Source organism: Oncorhynchus mykiss, chromosome 23 (assembly GCF_057628025.1).
Source record: "Oncorhynchus mykiss isolate SJ-2025 chromosome 23, ASM5762802v1, whole genome shotgun sequence".
NCBI classification, from domain to species: Eukaryota; Metazoa; Chordata; class Actinopteri; order Salmoniformes; family Salmonidae; genus Oncorhynchus; species Oncorhynchus mykiss.
Window position 1 is genome coordinate 32865001 of NC_143044.1, and position 27241 is coordinate 32892241.

Genomic DNA, 27241 nt, shown 5'->3' on the forward strand with positions numbered 1-27241 from the left:
GCCACGTAGCGCACAACGACGTCTTGCTCCCGGACAAGCTAAACACCTTCGCCCACTTTGTGGATAACACAGTGCCACCGACGCTGCACACTACCAAGGACTGTGGGCTCTCCTTCACCGTGGCCGACGTAAGACATTTAAAACCTCTTGAAGCTAGGGGGCACTACTTTTATTTTTGGAAATAACATTCCCAAAGTAAACGGCCTATTTCTCAGGACCAGATGCTAGAATATGCATATAATTGACAGCCCAGGATAGAAAACACTCTAAAGTTTCCAAAACTGTAAAAATATTGTCTGTGAGTATAACAGAACTGATATTTCAGGCGAAAGCCTGAGAACAATCCAATCAGGAAGTGACTCTTATTTTGAAAGCTCTGTGTTCCTATGCATTCCTATTGACCATTGAAAGGGATATCAACCAGATTCCTTTTTCTGTGGCTTTCCTAAGGTGTCTACAGTATATTTTATTCAGCTTGGTTCACTTGTATTCTTCATACTATAAAATAATGCCACGGAATTCTAAGCAAATCTTGTCTGCTAACTATGAAATAACACATATGGAATCATGTAGTAACCAAAAAAGTGTTAAACAAATCAAAATATATTTTACATTTGAGATTCTTCAAAGTAGCCACCATTTGCCTCGATGACAGCTTTGCACACTCTTGGCATTCTCTCAACTTGCTTCATGAGGAATGCTTTTCCAACAGTCTTGAAGGAGTTCCCACATATGCTGAGCCCTTGTTGGCTGCTTTTCCTTCACTCTGTGGTCCAACTCATCCCAAACCATCTCAATTGGGTTGAGGTCAGATGATTGTGGAGGCCAGGTCATCTGATACAGCACTCCATCACTCTCCTTGGTCAAATAGCCCTTACACAGTCTGGAGGTGTGTTTTGGATCATTGTCCTGTTGAAAAACAAATGATAGTCCCACTAAGCGCAAACCAGATGGGATAGTGTATTGCCTCAGAATGCTGTGGTAGCCATGCTGGTTAAGTGTGCCTTGAATTCTAAATAAATCACTGACAGTGTCACCAGCAAAGCACCATCACACCACCACCTCCATGCTTCACGGTGGGAACCACACATGCAGAGATCATCCGTTCACCTACTTTGCATCTCAAAGATTTTCGGTTGGAACCAAAAATGTCAAATTTGAACTCATCAGATCAAAGGACAGACAGATTTCCACCGGTCTAATGTCCATTGCTCATGTTTGTTGGCCCAAGCAAGTCTCTTCTTATTATTGGTGTCTATTAGTAGTGGTTTCTTTGCATCAATTCAACCTTGAAAACCTGTTCACACAGTCTCCTCTGAACAGTTGATGTTGAGATGTGTCCGTTACTTGAACTTTGTGAAGCATTTATTTGAGCTGTAATTTCTAAGGCTGGTAATTCCAATGAACTTATCCTCTGCAGCAGAGGTAACTCTGGGTCTTTCCTGTAGTGGACCTCATGAGAGACAGTTTCATCCTCGCACTTGATGGTTTTTGCAACTGCACTTGAAGAAACCTTCAAAGTTCTTGAAATTTTGGGAAATTGACTGACCTTCATGTCTTAAAGTAATGATGGACTGTTGTTTCTTTTTGCTTATTTGAGCTGTTCTTCATATGGACTCGGCCATAATATGGACTTGGTCTTTTACCAAATAGGACTATCTTCTGGATACCACCCCTACCTTGTCACAACACAACTGATTGGCTCAAACACATTAAGCATGTTAACCCTCACAAGGCTGCTGGCTCAGACAGCATCCCTAGCCACGTCCTCAGAGCATGCGCAGACCAGCTGGCTGGAGTGTTTACGGACATATTCAATCTCTCCCTATCCCAATCTGCTGTCCCCACTTGCTTTCAAGATGTCCACAATTGTTCCTGTACCCAAGAAAGCAAAGGTAACTGAACTAAATTACTATCTCCCCGTAGCACTCACTTCTGTCATCATGAAGTGCTTTGAGAGGCTAATTAAGGATTATATCACCTCTATCTTACCTGATACCCTAGGTCAGGGATGGGCAATTCCAGTCCTCAAGGGCCTGATTGGCGTCACAGTTTTGCCCCAGCTCCAGGTAACACACCCGACTCCAATAATAAACTAATCATGATCTTTGCAATTTGATTAATCAGCTGTGTTTGCTAGAGATAGAGAAAAAGTGTGACACCAAATCAGGCCCTCGAGGACTGGAGTTGCCCACACCTGCCCTAGACCCACTTAAATGTTCTTACCGCCCCAATAGATCCACAGACGATGCCATCGCACTGCACACTGCCCTATCCCATCTGGACAAGAGGAATACCTATGTAAGAATGCTATTCATTAACTATAGCTCAGCATTCAACACCATAGTACCCTCCAAGCTCATCATTATGTTAGGGGACCTGGGTCTGAACCCCGACCTGTGAAACTGGGTCCTGGACTGCCTGACGGGCTGCGCCCAAGTGGTGAAGGTAGGACACAACACCTTCACTTCGCTGATCCGCAACACAGGGGCCCCACAAGTGTACGTGCTCAGCCCCCTCCTGTACTCCCTGTTCACCCATGACTGCGTGGCCACACACGCCTCCAACTCAATCATCAAGTTTGCAGATGACACAACAGTAGTGGGCCTGATTACCAACAATGACGAGACAGCCTACAGGGAGGAGGTGAGGCCCCTGGGAGAGTGGTGCCAGGAATAGAACCTCTCACTCAACGTCAACAAAATAAAGTATCTGATTGTTGACTACAGGAAACTGCAGAGGGAGCAGGCCCCTATCCATATCGATGGGACCGCATTGAAGGTGAAAAGCTTCAAGTCCCTCATCGTACACATCACTGACGTTCTGAAATGGTCAACCCACACAGACAGTGTGGTGAAGAAGGCACAACAGCACCTCTTCATCCTCAAGAGGCTGAAAAAAATGTGGCTTGGCCCCTAAAACCCTCACAAACTTCTACAGATGCACAATTGAGAGCATCCTGTGAGGCTGTATACGTGAGGCCTGGTACGGCAACTGCACCGCCCGCAACCACAGTGTTCTCCAGAGGGTGGTGCAGTCTGCCCAACGCATTTGCGGGGGCAAACTACCTGCCATCCAGGACACCTACAGCACCTGTTGTCACAGGAAGGCCAAAAAATATCATCAAGGACATCAACCACCCGAGCCACGGCCTGTTCATCTCGCTATCATCCAGAGGGCGAGGACAGTACAGGTGCATCAAAGCTGGGACTGAGAGACAGAAGCTGTTTTTCAATCTTAAGGCCATCAGACTGTTAAATAGCCATCACTAGCCAGCTTCCACCCAGTTACGCAAGCCTGAACCTTACAGGCTGCTGCTGTAACGGTTTTCTTGAGTCGAAGGAGAGGCGGACCAAAACGCAGAGTGGTTATTATTCATGGTTCTTTAATCAATAAACTATACATGAATAGACTAACAAAACAAGAAATGTGAAAAACCAAACAAGCCCTATCTGGTGCAAACACAGAGACAGGAACAATCACCCACAAAACCCAACACCAAACAGGCTACCTAAATATGGTTCCCAATCAGAGACAATGACTAACACCTGCCTCTGATTGAGAACCATATCAGGCCAAACATAGAAATAGACAAACTAGACATGTAACATAGAATGCCCACTCAGATCACACCCTGACCAAACAAAACATAGAAACATACAAAGCAAACTATGGTCAGGGTGTGACAGCTGCCCTATATAGATAGACTTGGAATCACTGACCACTTTAATAATGGAACACTTGTCACTTTAATAATGGACAATAGTCACTTTAATAATGTTTACATACTGCTTTACTTATCTCATATGTACATACTGTATTATATTCTACTGTATTTTAGTCAATGCCACTCTGACATTGCTCAATATAATATTTATATATTTCTTAATTCCACTGTTTTACTTATAGCTTTGTGTGTATTGTTGTGAACCGTTTTTAGATACTACTGCACTGTTAGATGCTACTGCACTGTTGGAGCTAGGAACACAAGCATTTCGCTACACCCGCAATAACATCGGCTAAATATGTGTATGTGATTTGATTAGTACCTTAACCCTTTGTAATGAGTGACTGAATGTAATGTTTTAACTCTATCCCAAACCTTAACCCTTACCTTAACCATGTGTAATGAGTGACTAACCCCTTAACCCTTAACTTCTAAATTTTATATTTGGAGCAACTTCAAAATTTGACGTTTGGAGAACGTGGCTGAACGTCTAATTCTGCTGTGAGACTGTGAGAGCTTGTTGAGTCTGTTGCCTAGCGATGCCCAAGGATGTTGGGATTCCATTACGGAATCTCTCAGAGCTTCTCCTTCAGAACACAGAACCCCTTTGACACACACACACACACACACACACACACACACACACACACACACACACACACACACACACACACACACACACACACACACACACACACACACACACACACACACACACAAACAAACATTTGCTGATGCAAATAAAGTTGTTAGTGCTGCATGCTAATTAAAATGTTGCCAGTAGGAAGAAACAGAAACATGTTCTTTGGAGCTGTTGGGCCATGGTTCTTTCACACCCTGCCTCTTCTCCAGTCTTCTGTCTTATTATAATTATTATCATTGTTGTGTTTATGTGTATGTGCATGCGTGTGTGTGCATGCGTGTGTGTGTGTGTGTGTGTGGTGTGTGGTACAGTAATACACTACATGACCAAAAGTATGTGGACACCTGCTCGTCTAACATCTCATTCCAAAATCATGGGCATTAATATAGAGTTGGTCCCCCCTTTGGTGCTATAATAGCCTCCACTCTTCTGGGAAGGATTTCCACTAGATGTTGGAACATTGCTTCGGGGACTTCCATTCAGCTATTTGTGAGCTGTTGGACAATTAGGCCTGGCTCGCAGTCGGCATTCCAATTCATCCCAAAGGTGTTTGATGGGGTTGAGGTCAGGGCTCTGTGCAGGCCAGTCAAGTTCTTCCAAACCGATCCTGACAAACTATTTCTGAATGGACCTCGCTTTGTGCATTTGGGCATTGTCATGCTGAAACAGGAAAGGTCCTTCCCCAAACTGTGCTTCCACAAAGTTGGAAGCACAGAATTGTCCAGAATGTCATTGTATGATGTAGCTTTAACTTAGGTGCCTAGCTCGAACCAAAAACAGCCCCGGTCCTCTGACAGTTGATGTTGAGATGTGTCTGTTACTTGAACTCTGTGAAGCATTTATTTGAGCTGAAATTTCTGATGCTGGTAACTCTATTGAACTTATCCTCTGCAGCAGAGTTAACTCTGGGTCTCAGTTTCATCATAGCGGTTGATGTTTTTTGCGACTACATTTTCCGTATTGACTGACTTTCATGTCTTAAATTAATAATGGACTGTCATTTCTCTTTGCTTATTAGAGCTGTTCTTGACTTGGTCTTTTACCAAAGGGTTATCTTCTGTATACCACCCTCTTCCTTGTCACAACACAAATGATTATCTGAAACGCATTAAGAAGGAAAGAAATTCCACAAATTAACTTTTAACAAGGCGCAACTGTTAATTGAAATGCATTCCAGGTGACTACCTCATGAAGCTGGTTCAAATCAAATCAAATCAAATCAAATGTATTTATATAGCCCTTTTTACATCAGCTGATATATCAAAGTGCTGTACAGAAACCCAGCCTAAACCCCCAAACAGCAAGCAATGCAGGTGTAGAAGCACGATGGCTAGGAATAACTCCCTAGAAAGGCCAAAACCTAGGAAGAAACCTAGAGAGGAACCAGGCTATGAGGGGTGGCCAGTCCTCTTCTGGCTGTGCCGGGTGGGGATTATAACAGAACATGGCCAAGATGTTCAAATGTTCATAAATGACCAGCATGGTCCAATAATAATAATCACAGTAGTTGTCGAGGGTGCAACAAGTCAGCACCTCAGGAGTAAATGTCAGTTGGCTTGGTTGAGAGAATGCCAAGAGTGTGCAAAGCTATCATCAAGGCAAAGGGTGGCTACTTTGAAGAATATATTTTGATTTGTTTAACACTTTTTTGGTTACTACATGATTACATATGTGTTATTTCATAGTTTTGATATCTTCACTATTATTCTACAATGTAGAAAATAGTAAAAATAAAGAAAAACCCTTGAGTGGGTGTTGTCAAACTTTTGACTGGTACTGTATGTTGCCACGAGCAGCACGGCATATATTGCGATGAGCGAGATGCACGACTTCGCGGTCACACACAGTATCTGCACTGGTTCGCTTCACGCCTTTACAATGTGGTAGCCACGGGAACAAAACAGCCGAGAAGTTGAGCCTCGCGCTTTAAAGGTCCCGCACAGTCATCGTGATTCCCATGTACAATTGCCTTTTGACTGACTAAAACATCACCCATATTTATTTTTACAATAAATATACTCAGACTTTGAGAAAACATACTTTTTCTCTCATTTCCAATCAGGAAGTGTAAAAAGACAGACTGAGTGGGCAGGTAGCTCACCTTGACTGACAGTTCTTTGAAACACCTACATCAGGCAACATGGGCACAGTATTGCAGTGAGATCATCTCAATCAAATTTGCTTATACGTAAAACAACTCAAACCACATTGAAATTGCATGCAACATCCAATCCTTTCATACATCACATCATGGTTTCACAAATGATTTGTTTATCCAACAGTTTGGTTATTGTAACAGCATCCACGTAGACAAAATGTTGGCTGTACAATTTAGCTAGGTAAATTCCCTAATTCCCTAATTCCTAATGGAATTGTCAGCGCTGTTTAATCTTGCACAATTTCAGTTGAAATTAGACAGGGTGAGTTCTGGGTACAGTTCATAATATATAGACCCAAGTGTGAGGTTGAATTGAACACATACGAGCAGGGACGGGACAATAAGTAGACCAGAGCCAGCTGTTCCCTCTCTCATGTGAGCATGTCAGAGATTATGGAGGAACTGTGAGCATGCCAGAGATTATGAAGAAACCGTGAGCATGCCAGAGATTATGGAGGAACCGTGAGCTCACACAGGAAAGCATGCACAAGCGAAAGAGGGAACAGCCTCTTACACAGACAGGAACCTTGTAAAAATATGATATGGTAAATGGCTTAAAGTAGTTCATTTTAATTTATCCACCATCTTTGCTTAACAAATCAACACATGCTTTCCTTCCTTCCTTCCTCCCTACCTCCTTCCCTTCAGCGTCTAATGGGACCAGGAGGAGTGGACGGAGGGATGCCCATAATGAACGGAACGGCAGGGGCGCATGGAGGAGCAGGAGGGGGAGGAGGGGAGGACTACCAACACTGGATGGAGGGGAAGATGGCCCAAGCCCAGGCTCAGGCCCTACAGGCTCAGGCCCTACAGTCCCAGGTGGCTAAGGCCTCCTCCCAGCACCACTCCCAGCCCCACAGACAGGGCAGCGAGGTCTACTCCAACACCCTACCCGTACGCAAGAACGCCCCCGCCAAGAGCAACACCACCATGGGTAAGGAGGACCAGGATAGCGGAGCTCCATAAACATTTAGAGAGGCCCTCAAAGTTGGGCACCGGAAACACATGTACAGTAGCTACACTGTAACAAATTGATGAAAATGTTTTTCTAAAATCTTACAGTTAGCTACTGCAATTCAATATTACAGTACAGTACTATAAAAACCAATGCATTATGGGGGCTCAATGACATTCCGCAATATAGGCAGTCAAGTTAGAATATTACAGAATACATCACTAGTGTACTTTTAGGAATTTAGCCACAGTCACAAAGACCTTGGTGACAGAACTGCTTGTTTGTGACCTTCAAGAATTAGATATACACTCCATGCGGTCAAGGAGCAAATTTTGTGCAGTGTGTGCTGCTCTTGTTCCCTCCATCTACTTTTAATGGCTCCTATCCCACCTTTTATCACAGTGTACACCTGCAGTTAGAGGGGTTGGGTTAAATACGAAGACACATTTCGGTTGAATGCATTCAGTTTTGCAACTGAATAAGTATCCCCTCCCCCGAAAGTTTAGGAATGATATTAGGTACAGTGGGAGTTTATGTAAAAGGATTTTATTAATGAAAAAATAGAAATGTATCAACCGACGTGACATCTAAGAGGGACCAGTGGTGTAAAGTACTTTAGCAAAAATACTTTATTAATTAAAGGATCAACCTTTTTTTCAATTTTCGTCTAAAATGACATACCCAAATCTAACTGCCTGTAGCTCAGGACCTAAAGCAAGGATATGCATATACTTGATGCCATTTGAAAAGAAACACTTTGAAGTTTGTGGAAATGTGAAATGAATGTAGGTGAATATAACACATTTGATCTGGTAAAAGATAATACAAACAAAAAAACATGTGTTTTCTGATTTTTTTTTGTTCCATCTTTGAAATGCAAGAGAAAGACTATAATATAATGTTGCCGTTTAGGCACAATTAAAATGTTGGCCATTAGATGGCAGTAGTGTGTTTCAGATTGATCCAGTGAAGCATTGCAATACTGGACAATATTTTGTATCAAGTCTGCCCAAATGTGGCGAATTGGACATTGATACATTTTCAAGTACATAACTATAGAGAACATACAAAAATGATATGGTAATACAAAATGTACGTTTACAGACTCCCAGGAATGTCATATGATGGCTCATTAGCTTATACAGTAACTTTCACACATCTAGATGGCCGGGCGGGGTGGGTGTGGAGCCAGAGACAGCAGGGGTTCAAACTGTAGAACCCAGTTCCTACATTTGAATATAAAATGCATTTTATCAAACAAAACTATGCTACATTTTATCTCTGGGACTCTCAGAATTACAAATCAGACCATGATTACTGAATGTAAGTACATTATTTACCTTCAGAGGTGAATGTATCCAACCAGTTGCCGTAATAATTTTTTTTTTATGTTGTGCACTCTACTCAAACAATGGTATTTATTTCACTGTAATAGCTACCGTGAATTGGACAGTGCAGTTAGATTAACAAGAATTTCAGCTTTCTGCCTATATAAGTTTGATGTTACTTACAACGTCATGCTAATCACACTGGCACACGTTAGCTCAACCATTCCGGTATAGGGACACTGATCCCGTAGAGGTTATAAAGTACTACTTAAGTAGCTTTTTTGGATATCTGTACTTTACTTTACTATTTACTTTTACTTCACTAAATTCCTAAAGAAAATGATGTACTTTTTACTCTGTACATTTTCCCTGAAATTGGTCTAATTCACACACTTTTCAAGAGAACCTCCCTGTTCATCCCTACTTTCTCTGATCTGGCAGACTCACTAAACACACATGCTTAATTTGTAATTATGTCTGAGTGTTGAAGTGGAACCCTAGCTATCTGTAAATAAAAAAAAACAAGAAAATGGCACCATCTGGTTTGATTAATATAAGAAATTTGAAATTATTACTTTTGATACTTAAGTATATTTTAGCAATTACGATTTTGTAAACATTTGTCTGTTTATATCTTTCAGGCAAAATGCCACAAATCCTAGGTGAATTAGGTTCATATAAAAATGAGGTGAAGGGCAGAGGAAAGGCTTTAAGAATAATGGAAAAAATACATGGTTTGATTCAACCTGTATCTCAGAAGTTCTGTGCTAATGAGCGATTTAAATTAATCGAAGGAAAATTCTCAACAACAAAAGAGTGATAAAATTAGGATCTGACTGTCCATCTGTATAGGACTAAGGACTAAATCTTGGAGCTCAATTGAATCCGTATCTATTTTAGATTGAGCTGACATAACCGTGTGTTAATGCGGGTTTTCAGTAAATGTATGAAAATCATGATTTTGAGTAACAGTATTGCACATTTCATGTAGCCTAATTTTGGCCAGACAGCCTAACCACAAATCAAGCAGCATTATGGACTAAATGTTCAAATCCTGCTCAGGATTCTTTTGCTGCGACAACACTGGTCAAATTAAGATCCTACACCTGTAGATATAGTCTCTGCTCCCACTGTAGCGAAACGTTTTAAGAGGTCCAGCTAGTAACTCCCTGTTTCATTCTGTTTTCTTCCGTTTTGGTGTCCAATGAACACATCCCTAGATTTGTTGTGATAGTCTCTGTTCCTTTCTCCCTCGCTCCTCCAGGTCCAGAGACCCGAACCCTTCCCCGGTCTAGCTCTATGGCAGCAGGGCTGGAGAGGAACGGTCGTACCCGTGTCCAGGCCATTTTCTCCCATGCGGCTGGGGACAACAGCACCCTGCTCAGCTTCTCTGAAGGAGACGTCATCACCCTGCTGGTGCCTGAGGCCCGCGATGGATGGCACTATGGAGAGAACGAGAAGAACAAGATGTAAGTAGCCTAACTCCATCTGATTCACTTTGTCTATGTCACCATAAGTAACATTTAGTTGGTGGTCCTCTGAAGCTCTGTTGGTAGAGCATGTCACTGGCAATGCCACAATAGTGGGGTTTGATTCTCGGGACCACCTATACGTGAAAAATGTATGCACGCATGACTGTAAGTTGCTCTGGAGAAAAGCATCTTCTTAATGGTATTTATTAGGGTGAATCTTTACATGAGATATGAAATCATACAGTAAGTTTCCTAACTCTTGGTTTTGTTGTCAAATGCTGCTGTCAATGTTGAATTACTGTTGCTGTTGTTGAATCCTTGTGTCTCCTCATCAGGCGGGGCTGGTTCCCTTTCTCTTACACACGTGTCATCCCCGAGACTGAAAGCGACAAACTACAAGTCAACAAGTACATTTTCTCTTTTTTTTTTGCAGTATTGTGTTGGGTATTTGCAAGGAAACAGACCTTTAATGCTCATCTTTGTGTTATTCATTTCAAAATTATCTGTTCATGTGAGATCAGTTATTTTCAGTTCTGGCTATGGCTTTGTCTAATTATGTCTGGTTCCAGTAATCAGCTATTCTCATTTCAGTCTGTGTGTAACTAACTGACTGTATGTCTGTTTCCAGTCTCCACCATGGTAAGAGCAGCAGCACAGGCAACCTGTTGGAGAGAGAGGACATGGCAAGTGCCCCTCCCCCTGACTACGGTATGTCATCTCGCCTGCTGGCACAGAGCGCTGCGATGGCACACAGCAGACAACAGCGCCCATACAGCATGACAGGGCCAGGCTTCTCACAGGTAAACAAAAACAACACACACACAGACACGCACACACAGACACACAAAAAGACACACACACTTGACCCCCAATCCCTCCTTCCCCCAAACACGTGTAAATATTGGGCTATAAATTGTGCCTTCCTGTGCTATATTTATGCTAAAATGTGTAATCTATTCTACTGAGCCATTTACTTTATGTTCGTATTCTTATCTTTTATTATTGTTGTTGCATTGTCGAGGATACCATGTGTATCCTGTACATACGACTATTAAAACATGAAACTTGAACTTTGGCATCCACACATAACCTTTATTTAACCTTTATTTAACTAGGCAAGTCAGTTGAGATCAAATTCCTATTTACAATGATGGCCTACACCGGCCAAACCCGGATGACGCTGGGCCAATTGTGCGCCGCCCTATGGAACTCCCAATCACGGCCGATTGTGATAGAGCCTGAATTTGAACCAGGGTGTCTGTAGTGACACCTCAAGCACTGAGATGCAGTGCCATAGACTGCTGCGCCATTCGGGATCCACATACAACCCCCCCCAAAAAAGACTCACACACAGAGATCAGTTCCCTCTGCTTTGGAAACGGTAGCTGAGCTGATGGGATGGTAGTGCGTCAGAGAGAAACACAGAGAGACAGTGTGTGTCTTGTAAAACTTGTGGGGACACACAATTCAGTCCTATTCAAAAACCGTACCCTTACCTTAACCCTAACCCCACTGGCGATTTTTAGCATGCAAACAAACACAAAAATGGTGGGGATGCATGCCAGCAAAGCCACTACACAACACAACACTAAACAATATATTAATTGCACTGTAACGGTGACAAACTGTGCCCACAAACTGTCCCAACAGCAGAGACCGAACACAAGTCCCAACACCTTACCACTGCTAAACCTGGCTATCAGCTGAGCCTTGTCTGGCAGCGAAACAGTTCCTTCAGTCTCATTTACTGCCTTTTAAAAAAACATAGCTGATATGGCTGACTTGCTTAAACAATTGTGGTTTCTACTGAGAATTGAGATGTGCAAACTATGGCATAAGGGGACGACAAGCGGATAAGAGGCAATTAATGAGTGAGCTAGGACAGACGTAGTCAATATAACTATTTGTTCAACACTTTTCAAATATACAGTGACAGAATTCAGAGTTCTTACAGTGTTCTCCCTGTACACCAAGTCCAAAGTGTAGGATAAATAAAGGGGGCATATAAGCAGACAATGAAATCTCTTACAAAATTTGATGATTACATTTCTCTAAAACAGGTTATAGGCTACATGTGCACCACCAAGTCAAAACAGTAGGCAAAATTAAGAAGGGAAAATAGACCAAATTATTAGGGTGAGGCAAATGGGCTACTAACAGCTTACTACAAAGCATACATTTAGTATTACTTTCTTAGCTACAGTATACATATCTCCCTGGCATATTACATCATTTATGCAGCAGCATACAATATATTTTTGGACTCACCTTCTAGTGCTGTGCTTACTTAAAGGTGGCGTGGGCAGTACTTTTTGGCCAAATTTTATCATCAAAGTCACTCATTCTCTGGGTTGTTGGTGCTTTCAAGACAACTGGGAACTCTTGGAAAAAAAGGTTGAATCATGATGACATCAGGGATCTTCAGGTCATAGCTCTAGAAAGAGGCCCGAGTTCCCAACTTACAATTCCAAGTTGGATGACCGTTTAAATTTACTTTCCCAGTCGGAGCTCGTTTTTATTTATACTTATATTTAACTCTGCAAGTCAGTTACAAACAAATTCTTATTTACAATGACAGCCTACCCCGGCGGCACTGGGCCAATTGTGCGCCGCCCTATGGGACTCACAATCACAGCAGGATGTGATTCAGCCTGGGTTCAAACCGGGGACTGTAGTGACGCCTCTTGCTCTGAGATGATGTGCCTTAGACCACTGCGCCACTCGGGAACCCTTTTCCTGAGTTCCCAGTTGTCTTGAACTCATTGAAGTCAGATTTCCCAGTCCCGAGTTAAGTTGTTTTGTGTGTGGCAGAAATCATGCTGGATTGACAAATCAAATCAAATCAAAGTTTGTTTGTCACGTACGCTGAATACAACAGTGAAATGCTTACTTACAGGCTCTAACCAATAGTGTAAAAAATATATTAGGTGAACAACAGGTAGGTAAAGAAATAAAATAACAGTAAAAAGACAGGCTATATACAGGAGTGAGGCTATAAAAGTAGTGAGGCTACATACAGACACCTGTTAGTCAGGCTGATTGAGGTAGTATGTACATGTAGCTATGGTTAAAGTTACTATGCATATATGATGACCAGAGAGTAGCAGTAGCGTAAAAGAGGGGTTGGCGGTGGTGGGTGGGACACAATGCAGATAGCCTGGTTAGCCAATATGAGGAAGCACTGGTTAGTCGGCCCAATTGAGGTAGTATGTACATGAATGTATAGTTAAAGTGACTGCATATATGATAAACAGAGAGTAGCAGCAGCATAAAAATAGGTGTTGGGGAGGTTGGGGGGCTGCACATAATGCAAATATTCCGGGTAGCCATTTGATTACCTGTTCAGGAGTCTTATGGCTTGGGGGTTAAACTGTTGAGAAGCCTTTTTGTTGTAGACTTGGCACTCAGGGTACCGTAGAGAGAACAGTCTATGACTGGGGTGGGTGGCTGGGGTCTTTGACAATTTTTAGGGCCTTCCTCTGACAACGCCTGGTGTAGAGGTCCTGGATGGCAGCTTAGCCCCAGTGATGTACTGGGCCGTACGCACTACCCTCTGTCATTCCTTGCAGTCAGAGGAAGAGCAATTAACGTACCAGGCAGTGATGCAACCAGTCAGGATGCTCTCGATGGTGCAGCTGTAGAACCTTTTGAGGATCTCAGGACCCATGCCAAATCCTTTTAGTTTCCTGAGGGGGAATAGGCTTTGTCGTGCCCTCTTCACAACTGTCTTGGTGTGTTTGGACCATTCTAGTTTGTTGTTGATGTGGACACCAAGGAACTTGAAGCTCTCAACCTGCTCCACTACAGCCCCATAGATGAGAATGGGGGCATGCTCGGTCCTCCTTTTCCTGTAGTCCACAATCATCTCCTTAGTCTTGGTTACGTTGAGGGATAGGTTGTTATTCTGGCACCACCTGGCCAGGTCTCTGACCTCCTCCCTATAAGCTGTCTCGTCGTTGTCGGTGATCAGGCCTACCACTGTTGTGTCATCTGCAAACTTAATGATGGTGTTGGAGTCGTGCCAGGCCATGCAGTCGTGGGTGAACAGGGAGTACAGGAGGGAACTAAGCATGCACCCCTGGGGAGCTCCAATGTAGAGGATCATCATGGCAGATGTGTTGCTACCTACCCTCACCAGCTCGGGCGGCATGTCAGGAAGTCCAGGATCCAGTTGCAGAGGGAGGTGTTTAGTCCCAGGATCCTTAGCTTAGTGATGATCTTTGAGGGTACTATGGTGTTGAACGCTGAGCTGTAGTCAACGAATAGCCTTCTCACATAAGTGTTCCTTTTGTCCAGGTGGGAAAGGGCAGTGTGGAGTGCAATAGAGATTGCATCATCTGTGGATCTGTTTGGGCGGTATGCAAATTGGAGTGGGTCTAGGGTTTCTGGGATAATGGTGTTGATGTGAGCCGTTACCAACCTTTCAAAGCACTTCATGGCTACGAACATGAGTGCAATGGGTCTGTAGTCATTTAGGCAGGTTGCCTTAGTGTTCTTGGGCATAGGGACTATGGTGGTCTGCTTGAAACATGTTGGTATTACAGACTCAATCAGGAACATGTTGAAAATGTCAGTGAAGACACCTACCAGGTGGTCAGCACAACGTCGGCTTCGGAGAGTGTGATCACACAGTCGTCCGGAACTGCTGATGCTCTCGTGCATGCCTCAGTGTTGCTTGCCTCGAAGCGAGCATAGAAGTGATTTAGCTCGTCTGGTAGGCTTGTGTCACTGGGCAGCTCGCGGCTCTGCTTCCCTTTGTAGTCTGTAATGGTTTGAAAGCCCTGCCACATAAGACGAGCGCCGAAGCCGGTGTAGTATGATTCAATCTTAGCCCTGTATTGATGCTTTGCCTGTTTGGTGGTTCGTTGGAGGGCATAGCAGGATTTCTTGTAAGCTTCCGGGTTAGAGTCCCGCACCTTGAAAGCTGCAGCTCTAGCCTTTAGCTCAGTGCGAATGTTGCCTGTAATCCATGGCTTCTGGTTGGGGTATGTACGTACAGTCACTGTGGGGACGATGTCCTTGAAGCACTTATTGATAAAGCCAGTGACTGATGTGGTGTACTCCTCAATGCCATCGGAAGAATCCCGGAACATGTTCCAGTTTGTGATAGCAAAACAGTCCTGCAGTTTAGCATCTGCTTCATCTGACCACTTTTTTATAGACTGAGTGACTGGTGCTTCCTGCTTTAATGTTTTCTTGTAAGCAGGAGTCAGGAGGATAGAGTTGTGGTCGGATTTACCAAATGGAGGGCGAGAGAGAGCTTTGATGTACTGGGCCGTACGCACTACACTCTGTACTACCCTCTGGAGGCCGAGCAGTTGCCATACCAGGCAGTGATGCCATCAGTCAGGATGCTCTTGATGGTGCAGCTGTAGAACCTTTTGAGGATCTGAGGACCCATGCCAAATCTTTTCAGTCTCCTGAGGGGGAATAGGCTTTTTCGTGCCCTCTTCACAACTGCTTTAGTGTGTTTGGACCATGATAGCTTGTTGGTGATGTGGCATATATTAGTATTATATATACAGTACATACAATACTGTACATACACTACTCAAGCTCACTTAGCTAGATATAGCCAGTTCAAATGAGGAAATCAGTCAATTGAAATACATTTTTTAGGCCCTAATCTATGGATTTCACATGACTAGGCAGGGGCACAGCCATTGGTGGGCCTGTGAGGGCATAGGGCCACCCACTTGGGAGCCAGGCCCACCCACTGGGGAGGCAGGCCCAGCCAATCAGAATAAGTTTAATACAGCCAAAAAAGGGCTTTATTAAAGACAGAAATACTCCTCAATTTCACCAGCTGTCCGAGTGGCTGGTCTCAAATGATCCCGCAGGTGAAGAAGCTGAGTGTGGAGGTCTTAGGCGGCTGTGGTTACACGTGGTTTGCGGTTGTGAGGCCAGTTGGACGTACTGCCAAATTCTCTAAAATGACATTGGAGGCAGCTTATGGTAGAGAAATGAACATTACATTTTCTGGCAACAGCTCTGGTGGACATTCCTGCAGCCAGCATGCCAATTGCACACTCCCTCAAAACTTGAGACATCTGTGGCATTGTGTTGTAAGAGTGGCCTTTAATTGTTCCCAGCACAAGGTGCACCTGTGTAATGATCATGTTGTTTATTAATCAGCTTCTTGATATGCCACCTGTCAGGTGGATGGATTATCTTGACAAAGGAGAAATGCTCACTAACAGGGACGTAAACAAATTTGGGCACAATATTTTAGAGAAATAAGCTTTTGGTGCTTATGGATCTTTTCTAGGATATTTCATTTCAGCTCATGGAACATGGGATGAGCACTTTACATGTTGTGTTTATATTTTTGTTCAGTAGGAGGAGTCAACCATCAATGTGACAGGCTGTGTGTTTTACACACAGTACCCCGGGTCCCCAGTCTCACTCAACACAGCTTTCTCACAACGTTCTGGCCCATTAACTTACGTAAACAAGGGATCAGTTCCTCTCTGCCTCACACACACAATGTGTGTCTGTTTGTCAAGGATGTGTGTGTGCGAGCATGTGTTTCTGAATCTAACTGTCTGTGTGTGTCTGTCCGTCCATGTGCATGTGTGTGTGTGACTGGCCTCACAGAGATGACAGAGCCCAGATTGGAGAAGGCTGCTTGCTGCTCGGCTGCCTCTGGTACTGACGAAAGTAGTTGTGACAGGAGCCCGCTGATAACATGAAGAGGGACTGGCCCAGCTGACTGTAGACACACACACATTGTCGCTGTTTGCGAGAGTGAGCGGGAGCTATGTCACATTATGTAACACCAAAACCCTCCAAACTCAACCCTTTACAGGGCTTTTGAGTAAGAGGAGGTGGAGAGGTGCTGTACGTGGGCATGATAATAGTCTCTAATTGCTCAGATAGTCACGTAACAACTCCTTTGTCTTGTTTTCCCACCTCAAATCATTTTAGGGATATGTCTCTAGTGACGTTCTGAGAGAATAGAGATAGTTACAACAGACAGTTCTGTTAGTTCTATAGTTGTGTCACTCTGACTACAGGCAGTGGTGTTCTGCTGGTGCCCCCTACTGGCTCATATCAGTATGTCAACTGTCAACACTTCATTGACCGATAATATCATATTTATATAGGTCATTTAGCACTTTTATCCAAAGCAACATAAAGTCCTGTATGCATAAATGTTTCTTAATTGTGGCCCTAGCAGGAATCAAACCCACGGTTCTTGGCATTGTTATCGACTGAGATACATTGGACCATAAACTACTGCTGATAAACAGTAGCCTACCTGTCTGTCTGTCTACCTTGTCTAACATGGCAGTACAATATAGCCAGCAAATCAATTGCTACTGTTTTGGATTGCCAATCAAGCAATACTGTTATCATGAATTCTCAAGTTTCCAGTGTGACACAAAAGTGGCAATGACTTGATGTCTGAAAAGTGGTTTGTCTTTGTCTCAACAGCAAGGACTTGAAGAGTATGAGCAACGTTTTTCAACAAGGTAAGCTCACTCTTCTCTCTATAAGATACAAAAAAATACCTTTGATTGTAATACTGAATTGGTAAGGTTTGGACAGGATTGCACTAGAAAGACTGGGGATGCATTACATATACAGTATCAAAGAGTAGCCAGTACAAGTAGGCAGGTCATTCCACTGATAGGAACTCTGACTTTACAACATCAACTGTCAAACTACAAACAAGGACACATCAGGTTTTTGTTGTGTTATTTTCTATTTTAATGGTTTCTTTTCTGTGATTTTTGTTTCTGTTTTCTCCCTGACTAATTTGGACCAATGGGAATCACTTATCCTTATCCCATTTATCCTAATAAGTATTTTACCTCAATGTTTTTTCCTTTTACCTTGAAACATATGTTTTGCATGAGCTTTTATCGTTAAGTTTAATTTGGGTTATTTTTACATTCATTTTTTCTGTTTTTAAATTTGAAGTCAGGGAAAAACCTCAAGCTTACACACTCCCATACTGACCCTCCACGCATCATGCAGCTAGCTAGCGCCTCCATATTATTACTACTATCCCGCTGCGCCCCACACTGTGCTCTGTGTAGACTACAGTATAGTAGACCTGGGTCCATGTAGTCTGTGTTTTCTATACTATTTGAACTCAGGTCTGCAGTCAACATTGACTGTGAAAGGCTATCAGTTCATGTCTGAGAAATGAAATGAAAAACATTGTACTGTCTCCTCCCTATACCTCTGGGGGAAATGTTATGTTTACTGTATGAAATACTATGATATTGAAATAATCCTTGTGAATGGATGAAGGGAATGTTCAGACTGAGTCAGTAACATGACACCCAGCTCCAAAGTTGGCCAAACTACAGTACATGCCTGTAGATTGGCCAACTGTATTTGGCTGTGGATGTGTTGCTCCACTGTTGTTTCTTTGAGTGCCTATATACCCCACCTACCTGGAAGCTTCTCCTTCTCTTTTGTTCCACAGTTCCGAAGGGGGAACAGTTCCGAAATTGATTTCAACAGTGTGAGAAGGGACAGACAGACACACAGACAGACACAGACTCAGCTTGCTGCTGCTGCAATAGGACTGACTGCCTGCCAGGCACCTCTGCAATCCCTCATCAATAGCCCTCCTCGCCAGTCACTCTCACCCCCTCTCTCGCGTTCTCTCTAACCCTCACCCCTCCTCTCTCACCCTCTCTCTAACCCTCACCCCTCCTCTCTCTAACCCTCACTCCTCTCCCACTCAGTTTCTATCCCTCACTCCTCCTCTCTTGCCCTCTCTCTAACCCTCACCCCTCTCTCTCACCCCCTCTCTAACCCTCACCCCTCCTCTCTCACCCTCTCTCTAACCCTCACCCCTCCTCTCTCTAACCCTCACTCCTCTCCCACTCAGTTTCTATCCCTCACTCCTCCTCTCTTGCCCTCTCTCTAACCCTCACCCCTCTCTCTCACCCCCTCTCTAACCCTCAATCCTCCTCTTCCACCCTCTCTCTAACCCTCACCCCTCCTCTCCCGCCCTCTCTCTAACCCTCAGCCCTCTTCTCTCGCCCTCTCTCTAATCCACCACAACACTCCCCTCTCCACCTGAGCTTACCAGTCTATTTCCCTACCCCCCCCCCCCCCCCCCATCCCCCCGTCCTCTCCCTTCCATCCCACCAAGGGGTAGACTTGTCTCTCCCCCTATACTCTTCCTCCTCACTCTCCTCACACCCTGCACTTCCACGCTACGCTGCAGTTCCCAGGCCAAGCACTGGTGGAACCAGAACCACAAAGCAGAACCAACTAACCCCACGCTAAAGGACTGACACCATCCTGAGCCATCCTTATTAAAATCATTGGAATGATGGACTTTGTCTGAGGAGGAACAGTTGTCAAATCTTTAGCTTGTCTTTCATGCATGTACATGTCTTTTCTATTTAATCGGGATTTCTTCCTCTGCAAACATACAATAAAATGAAACAAATGTTTCTAAATAAAATCTGCGGTGTTCTCCAGCAGAATCAAGGTTGAAAGATGAAGGATTTATATTACCAGTGTAAATCAAAATGGTAATCCAAAGGGGATTGTTTTATTAATGTAAAGATGATCATGTATGATGGTCAAAAAGTTCAAGTTCATCTACAGTATACTGTGTCTTCTTATGCTTCAGACAGTGACTTTACTTTACAGACTGTGAGGTCCTTCGGGTGACTTCTAATATCCCTCTTTAAATGAGAGGTTATGTATCACATGTAGTGAAATAACTCAAATGTAAATGTTCATTTTTCATTTGAATTTGAGGGCAGGCGACCAATGAAATAGATGGCAATGAATATGTACTGTACATAAATGTACCATAAAATAAAATGGATGATTAATTATTATTATTTTTATTTCACCTTTATTTAACCAGGTAGGCTAGTTGAGAACAAGTTCTCATTTGCAACTGCGACCTGGCCAAGATAAAGCGTAGCAGTTCGACACACAACAACTCATAGTTACACAGGGAATTAACAAAACATACAGTCAATAATACAGTAGAAAAAATGAAAACAAAGTATATATACAGTGAGTGCAAATTAGGTCAATAAATAGTGCATGGTGGCGAAGTAATTACAATATGGCAATTAAACACTGGAATGGTAGATGTGCAAAAGATGGATGTGCAAGTAGAGATACTGTGGTGCAAAAGGAGCAAAATAAATAAATACAGTATGGGAATGAGGCAGATAGATGGGCTGTATACAGATGGGCTATGAACAGGTGCAGTGATCTGTGAGCTGCTCTGACAGCTGGTTCTTAAAGCTAGTGAGGGAGATGGGAATCTCCAGCTTCAGTGATTTTTGCAGTTCGTTCCAGTCAGTGGCAGCAGAGAACTGGAAGGAAAGGCGACCAAATGAGGAATTGGCTTTGGGGGTAACCAGTGAGATATACCTTCTGGAGCGCGTGCTACGAGTGGGTGCTGCTATGGTGAACAGCGAGCCGAGATAAGGCAAAGCTGAGTAGTGTATGTAGTGAATGGGGCTTTGGTGGCAAAACGGATGGCACTGTGATAGACTACATCCAGTTTGCTGAGTAGAGTGTTGGAGGCTATTTTATAGATGACATCGCCGAAGTCAAGGATCGGTAGGATGGTCAGTTTTACGAGGGTATGTTTGGCAGCATGAGTGAAGGAAGCTTTGTTGCGAAATAGGAAGCCGATTCTAGATTTAATTTTTGATTGGAGATGCTTAATGTGAGTCTGGAAGGAGAGTTTACAGTCTAGCCAGACACCTAGGTATTTGTAGTTATCCACGTATTCTAAGTCAGAGCCGTCCAAAGTAGTGATGCTAGATGGGCGGGCAGGTGCGGGCAATGATCGGTTGAATAGCATGCATTTTGTTTTATTTGTGTTTAAGAGCAGTTGGAGGCCACGGAAGGAGAGTTCTATGGCATTGAAGCTCGTCTGGAGGTTAGTTAACACAGTGTCCAAAGAAGGGCCAGAAGTATAGAGAATGGTGTCGTCTGCGTAGAGGTGGATCAGAGAATCACCAGCAGCAAGAGCGACATCATTGATGTATACAGAGAAGAGAGTCGGCCCGATAATTGAACCCTGTGGCACCCCCATAGAGACTGCCAGAGGTCCGGACAACAGGCCCTCCGATTTGACACACTGAGCTCTATCAGAGAATAGTAGTTGGTGAACCAGGCGAGGCAATCATTTGAGAGCTCGGAAACCAGATTGCATAGCGGAGAAGGTACGATGTGATTCAAAATGGTCAGTAATCTGTTTGTTAACTTGGCATTCAAAAGACCTTAGAGATGTAGGATAGATATAGGTCTGTGGCAGTTTGGGTCTAGAGTGTCCCCCCCTTTTGAAGAGGATGACCGCGGCAGCTTTCCAATCTTTGGGAATCTCAGACGATATGAAAGAGAGGTTGAACAGGCTAGTAATAGGGGTTGCAACAATTTCGGCAGATAATTTTAGAAAGAGAGGGTCCAGATTGTCTAGCCAGGCTGATTTGTAGGGGTCCAGATTTTCCAGCTCTTTCAGAACATCAGCTATCTGGATATGGGTGAAGGAGAAATGGGGGGGGCTTGGGCGGGTTGCTGTGGAGGGTGCCGGGCAGTTGACCGGGGTATGGGTAGCCAGGTGGAAAGCATGGCCCGCCGTAGAGAAATGCTTATTGAGATTCTCAATTATAGTGGATTTGTCGGTTGTAACAGTGTTTTCTACCCTCAGACCAGTGGGTAGCTCGGAGGAGGTGCTCATATTCTCCATGGACTTTACAGTGTCCCAGAACTTTTTTGAGTTTGTACTGCAGGATGCAAATTTCTGTTTTAAAAAAGCTAGCCTTAGCTTTCCTAACTGCCTGTGTATATTGGTTCCTAACTTCCCTGAAAAGTTGCATATCACGGGGCTATTCGATGCTAATGCAGAACGCCACAGGATGTTTTTGTGCAGGTCAAGGGCAGACAGGTCTGGAGTGAACCAAGGGCTATATCTATTCCTGGTTCTACATTTTTTGAATGGGGCATGCCTATTTAAGATGGTGAGGAAGGCACTTTTAAAGAGTAACCAGGCATCCTCTGCTGTCGGGATGAGGTCAATGTCATTCTAGGATACCCCGGCCAGGTCGATTAGAAAGGACTGCTCGCAGAAGTGTTTTAGGGAGCGTTTGACAGTGATGAGGGGTGGTCGTCACCCCTCATGGGTGGTCGTTTGCTCGCAGACCCATTACGGATGCAGGCAATGAGGCAGTGATTGCTGAGATGTTGGTTGAAAACAGCAGAGGTGTATTTGGATTGTGTTTTAGTTAGGATGGTATCTATGAGGGTGCCAGTGTTTACGGATTTGGGGTTATATCTAGTAGGTTCATTGATAAATTGTGTGAGATTGAGGGCATCAAGCTTAGATTGTATGATGGCCGGGGTGTAATAATTCATATGCCTATTGATTATATCAGTTGATCAAAACGCAACTTAAAAACCAAATTACTTGTATTATCATGTTATTATTACTATTATTAGCCACAAGGTAATATGTTTTATGATGTCTGAGGTCTAGCAGGCAGTGTGAAAGACACCTTGCTCTGATATCCATGTACTACGGGGCCTCTGAGTATTGTTGTTTTGTCTGAATATCAACATACTGTACTTTATCAAGACTGAATGGGTAAAAAAAACAACCCTCAACCCTGAAAGAAAGAGATGCAAGGCTCTGAGTAGGGTTACCGTTCAGGCGTTCACGCATGAAAGAAAAGACAACAGAAGACAACAACCTGTTCTACACCTCTGCCATCCCACGACAAAGGTGCTATATTTCATGGGGCCCGATTCAGACCTTTGCTAAGTAGGACTTAAGTCAAGAAAACATGGCGTTAATTCAACATTATTTGACATAAGTCCATGTTAAGTCAACTTATCTCAAGTCTGAATAGGGCCCATGGTGCATAAACCATGTTGCCAAAGCAACACCCTCTCTTATCATTCTCTCTCATCCCTTTCAATCAGTGCTGCCTGGCTGCCAACTGTTTACAAATAGCTTTAATAATTTACTAGACCGTGTCTCTTGCTGTGCATACAATAGGATAATGATTTGGGAGCAACATCAATAAATGTTTTCTATCTATAAACCATTCAATCTAATCGTGTCCCCTGTGCAATTACCATATGTCACAGAACAAATAGGTAATTCTAGTCTGCCCAGGTATATAATGTACAGAGACCTTGGAGACAATAAATGGGTCAGATGCCCTTAAAAGAGTCATCATTTGCCAACAGCACAACTGCAAATTATGGCAATAACTGAATTGGATCGATAGCCATTTAGATCTTCGTAATAAATAAGCTTGCATGTACTATGTCTCTTGCTATTTTGACACATATTTGCACTACACAATGAGAAACCTTTAAAAGGGAGAAGGGTTGATTCGTTATTGTAACTTTGTTCAGCCTTCTTGTACTTTAGTCTTTGTAGTAAAAGACTTGAATAAAGAAAGGAAATGAAAAAGCATGACTCTGTATCTGAGGCAGGATAAAATATGTATGTCTGTTATTTCTGTGTGCTGAATAAAGAACGACGCTAGTCTGTTTGTTTGTCTGTATGTCTGTCAGTACCTGTCGATATCAACCCCTGTCCTGTCCAAATCAGAAATGATTGCCGCTAAGTATAAGGCTATTTGCTATGACAGCACTATCTTTGAATTCCCCTTGAAATCCTATTAGATTGACCCATTTGTTATAATTTGCTAAAGGGAGAAAAAGTTACATTTACTGCCAAACTGTACTACCCAAAACTCCTTCCCTGCCACAAACAAAATGTCTCCTTGCTGTGTCTCTCTTGCTCCCTGCCCTTCTTGCTGTCTGTGTGTAATTCCCCTAGCTTTGCCAACCCCCTTCTCTGTCTATCTGTGTTTTGATAAATGTAGAGACAAAAGCGCTCTCAAACGAGTTACTACGACTGGAAGCTGCCAATGTTTCTTCTTTCTCCACTAGAATAAGGCTAAGGTATGAGTGATACGACTGCAACATCTGAAGAGATGGCACACCCACTCTCTGTGTAAAAAATAATAATACAATATAGTATTCTTCTATTATTTGTGATTACATTTTTTGGAACAATGCATTTTTTGTTGTGAAGATGAATTGGAATAATGTACAGAGAATGATTGATATTGATGTGCATGCTTTGGGGGACACCAAAATAGTGTAATGTTGAAAAATGACCTCAAATGTATGGTGACTTTCTACTATAAAAATAAGCTAAATAAATATTATTTCAGTTGAGCACTCTATTGTATTTCTGTACCCTTATTCATGCACATCTATCTCTAAGGCCTTTGCAATCTCAGGGGACTTTTAACATAACACTTCTTTATTTTAAAGACCGTTATGCTTAATTGGGAAGTTAGTTCATTTGTCTAACATGATATACAGCTAAAGGCCAACAATAGTTGCTTCTCATTGGTTGAGTAATCTATAACAACTGTTATGTGTTGCAGTAGAACAAGTATTTAAGATGCTTGGGGAATGCAAACTTGGTAATGGATGATGTAATTCATTATTAATCCAAATGCATAACACTAATGGTAACACTTTACTTGACACCCAGTGTCACAACACATGACACGGTCATAACCATGTTATAATATGTCATAACAACTGACATAACTTGTCAACCTGTCATAATATGGTCATAACACTGTCATGACCAAAATATTTACACCTGTTGTGACATACTGCATTATTGCATTATTTTATGGCTGGTTATGACACCTACTTGTGTCAAAACCTAAATTTATTCAAAACCTAAATTTATTCAAAACCTACATTTATTCAAAACCTACATTTATTCAAAACCTACATTTCTTCTAAATGTGCGGGGGTTCAAGAACTTTCCTTTTGTCTTAAGTCCTTTGTTGTTGTTGTAATTAATTGTTTACAGTCCTGTTTGTTTTTTCATCATATTTTAAATAACTTGTAGAAAATGCCTTTTATAACACTGTCAAGAAGCATTATGACCTTCCTGTGTCACTTTACTTGGACTAAGAAAATGCCTTTTATAACGCTGTCAAGAAGCATTATGACCTTCCTGTGTCACTTTACTTGGACAAAGAAAATGCCTTTTATAACACTGTCAAGAAGCAGTATGACCATCCTGTGTCACTTTACTTGGACTAAGAAAATGCCTTTATAACACTGTCAAGAAGCATTATGACCTTCCTGTGTCACTTTACTTGGACAAAGAAAATGCCTTTTATAACACTGTCAAGAAGCATTATGACCATCCTGTGTCACTTTACTTGGACAAAGAAAATGCCTTTTATAACACTGTCAAGAAGCATTATGACCATCCTGTGTCACTTTACTTGGACAAAGAAAATGCATTTTATAACACTGTCAAGAAGCATTATGACCATCCTGTGTCACTTTACTTGGACTAAGAAAATACACTTTATAACAATGTCAAGAAGCATTATGACGATCATAATCATATAAGCCAGATAGGCCTATTACATACTGCCCTTATGTCAGCCAGCAGTCACAAAGAGGGTGTCTTGTCTTGCTCCTAAAATCTACTCCTACATTTATCCCAGTCATCAGAAACATAGCGTTGGGGTCGGTGCGTGTCTGATATCAATGTGTGCACAATTACAATGATAATTCAATGTGGTCAATTTTAGAACATTTTAAAATAACAAACATATTGTTGACAAGTAGTCTATGGCGTAATGGTACGTTTTGCCTTGTGTGGTAGGTTATGTAATTTTTGACACTTATGTAGTTGTCATAACCAGCCGTAAAATAACTACCATGGTAGGTTTTGTGTTTTTTGTTACACTCTTATGTAGGTGTCATAACCATCCATAAAATAACGCAATATATGTCACAACAGGTCGAAATATGTGTCATGACAGTGTTATAACCATATTATGACAAATTATGTCATAATAAAAGGGGTTGGTCTAATCCTGAATGCTGACTGGCTGGTTTTATACAACAGGTGGGTCTAATCCTGAATGCTGACTGGCTGGTTTTATACAACTGGTGGGTCTAATCCTGAGTGCTGACTGGTTAAAACCACATTCCAGCCAGTGTCTAATCCACAAATTACCACCAGCTAAATCTATGAGGTTAAAATGCATATTTACTCTGTTCCATCTGACTGAGCAGTCCACTGTCTCATCAGTCAAGCCAGGCACTTTATAAACTTGATCTGCACTATAAAAAGTATATAGACATCATCTCACATTTATTTTAGACTGACATTTAGTTTTCAACAGCAGATATTTGTATGAACCTTGTAGTCTGTCTCCCCGACATTTCCAACATTGTTTCAATATTCAAATTCGATCTTCAGCTGTCCCATAGCAATGAACGAGTCGGGTGTTGGGATGAGACAGGCAGCGTTTCTCAGCCAGTCGAAATCATGAATCAGCTGGCATCATTTCTATGGATATATACCAAGACATGTCCATTGAAAAAATGTTAAACGAAACGAGGTGCAGCTAGGTTGCAGTCTTCCCAGCTTCAGTTTGAAGTGATTGTGTTAGCTGTGTTGTTGTCTAGCTCCTCTGGACAACAGTGTCCTGACGAGTCAGCACATGTTCTTTGCCAGGCAAAATCGCGCTGCATTAGCTCAGTGTTATGGATGTATCCAAATAAATGTCACTAGAAAACAGCTTAAACAAACCCAAATGCGGCTACTGTTATTCTGGCTGCGCTTTTTGACGTGACTAAGTTAGCCGTAGTTGGCTAGCTAGCGAGCAAGCAAGGGATAAGAACGTTGCCAGCCAGTATGTCAATAAAACATTTAGAACGAATGACTGGGTCGCGTCCATAGATACAGAACAAAAAGACTGAACGACTGGGTCGCGTCCATAGATACAGAACAAAAAGACTGAACGACTGGGTCGCGTCCATAGATACAGAACAAAAAGACTGATCGACTGGGTCGCGTCCATAGTTACAGAACAAAAAGACTGAACGACTGGGTCGCGTCCATAGATACAGAACAAAAAGACTGAACGACTGGGTCG

General features: G+C 42.7%; 1 protein-coding gene across 5 annotated transcripts in view; it reads left to right on the plus strand.

The window, feature by feature from the left end:
* Positions 1-27241, plus strand: part of baiap2b (BAR/IMD domain containing adaptor protein 2b) — a 158717-nt gene that overhangs the window by 125817 nt on the left and 5659 nt on the right. For 4 of the 5 annotated variants that reach the window (XM_090217318.1, XM_036960473.2, XM_090217319.1 and 1 more), the window contains 5 exons: positions 7177-7462; positions 10076-10280; positions 10619-10690; positions 10912-11083; positions 17721-17758. In XM_090217318.1, coding sequence (XP_090073444.1) covers positions 7177-7462; positions 10076-10280; positions 10619-10690; positions 10912-11083; positions 17721-17758 — 773 coding nt within the window. Of the gene's footprint in view, positions 1-7176; positions 7463-10075; positions 10281-10618; positions 10691-10911; positions 11084-17720; positions 17759-18723; positions 18988-27241 lie in introns of those variants that run through there. The other variant, XM_090217317.1, reaches the window with a different exon arrangement.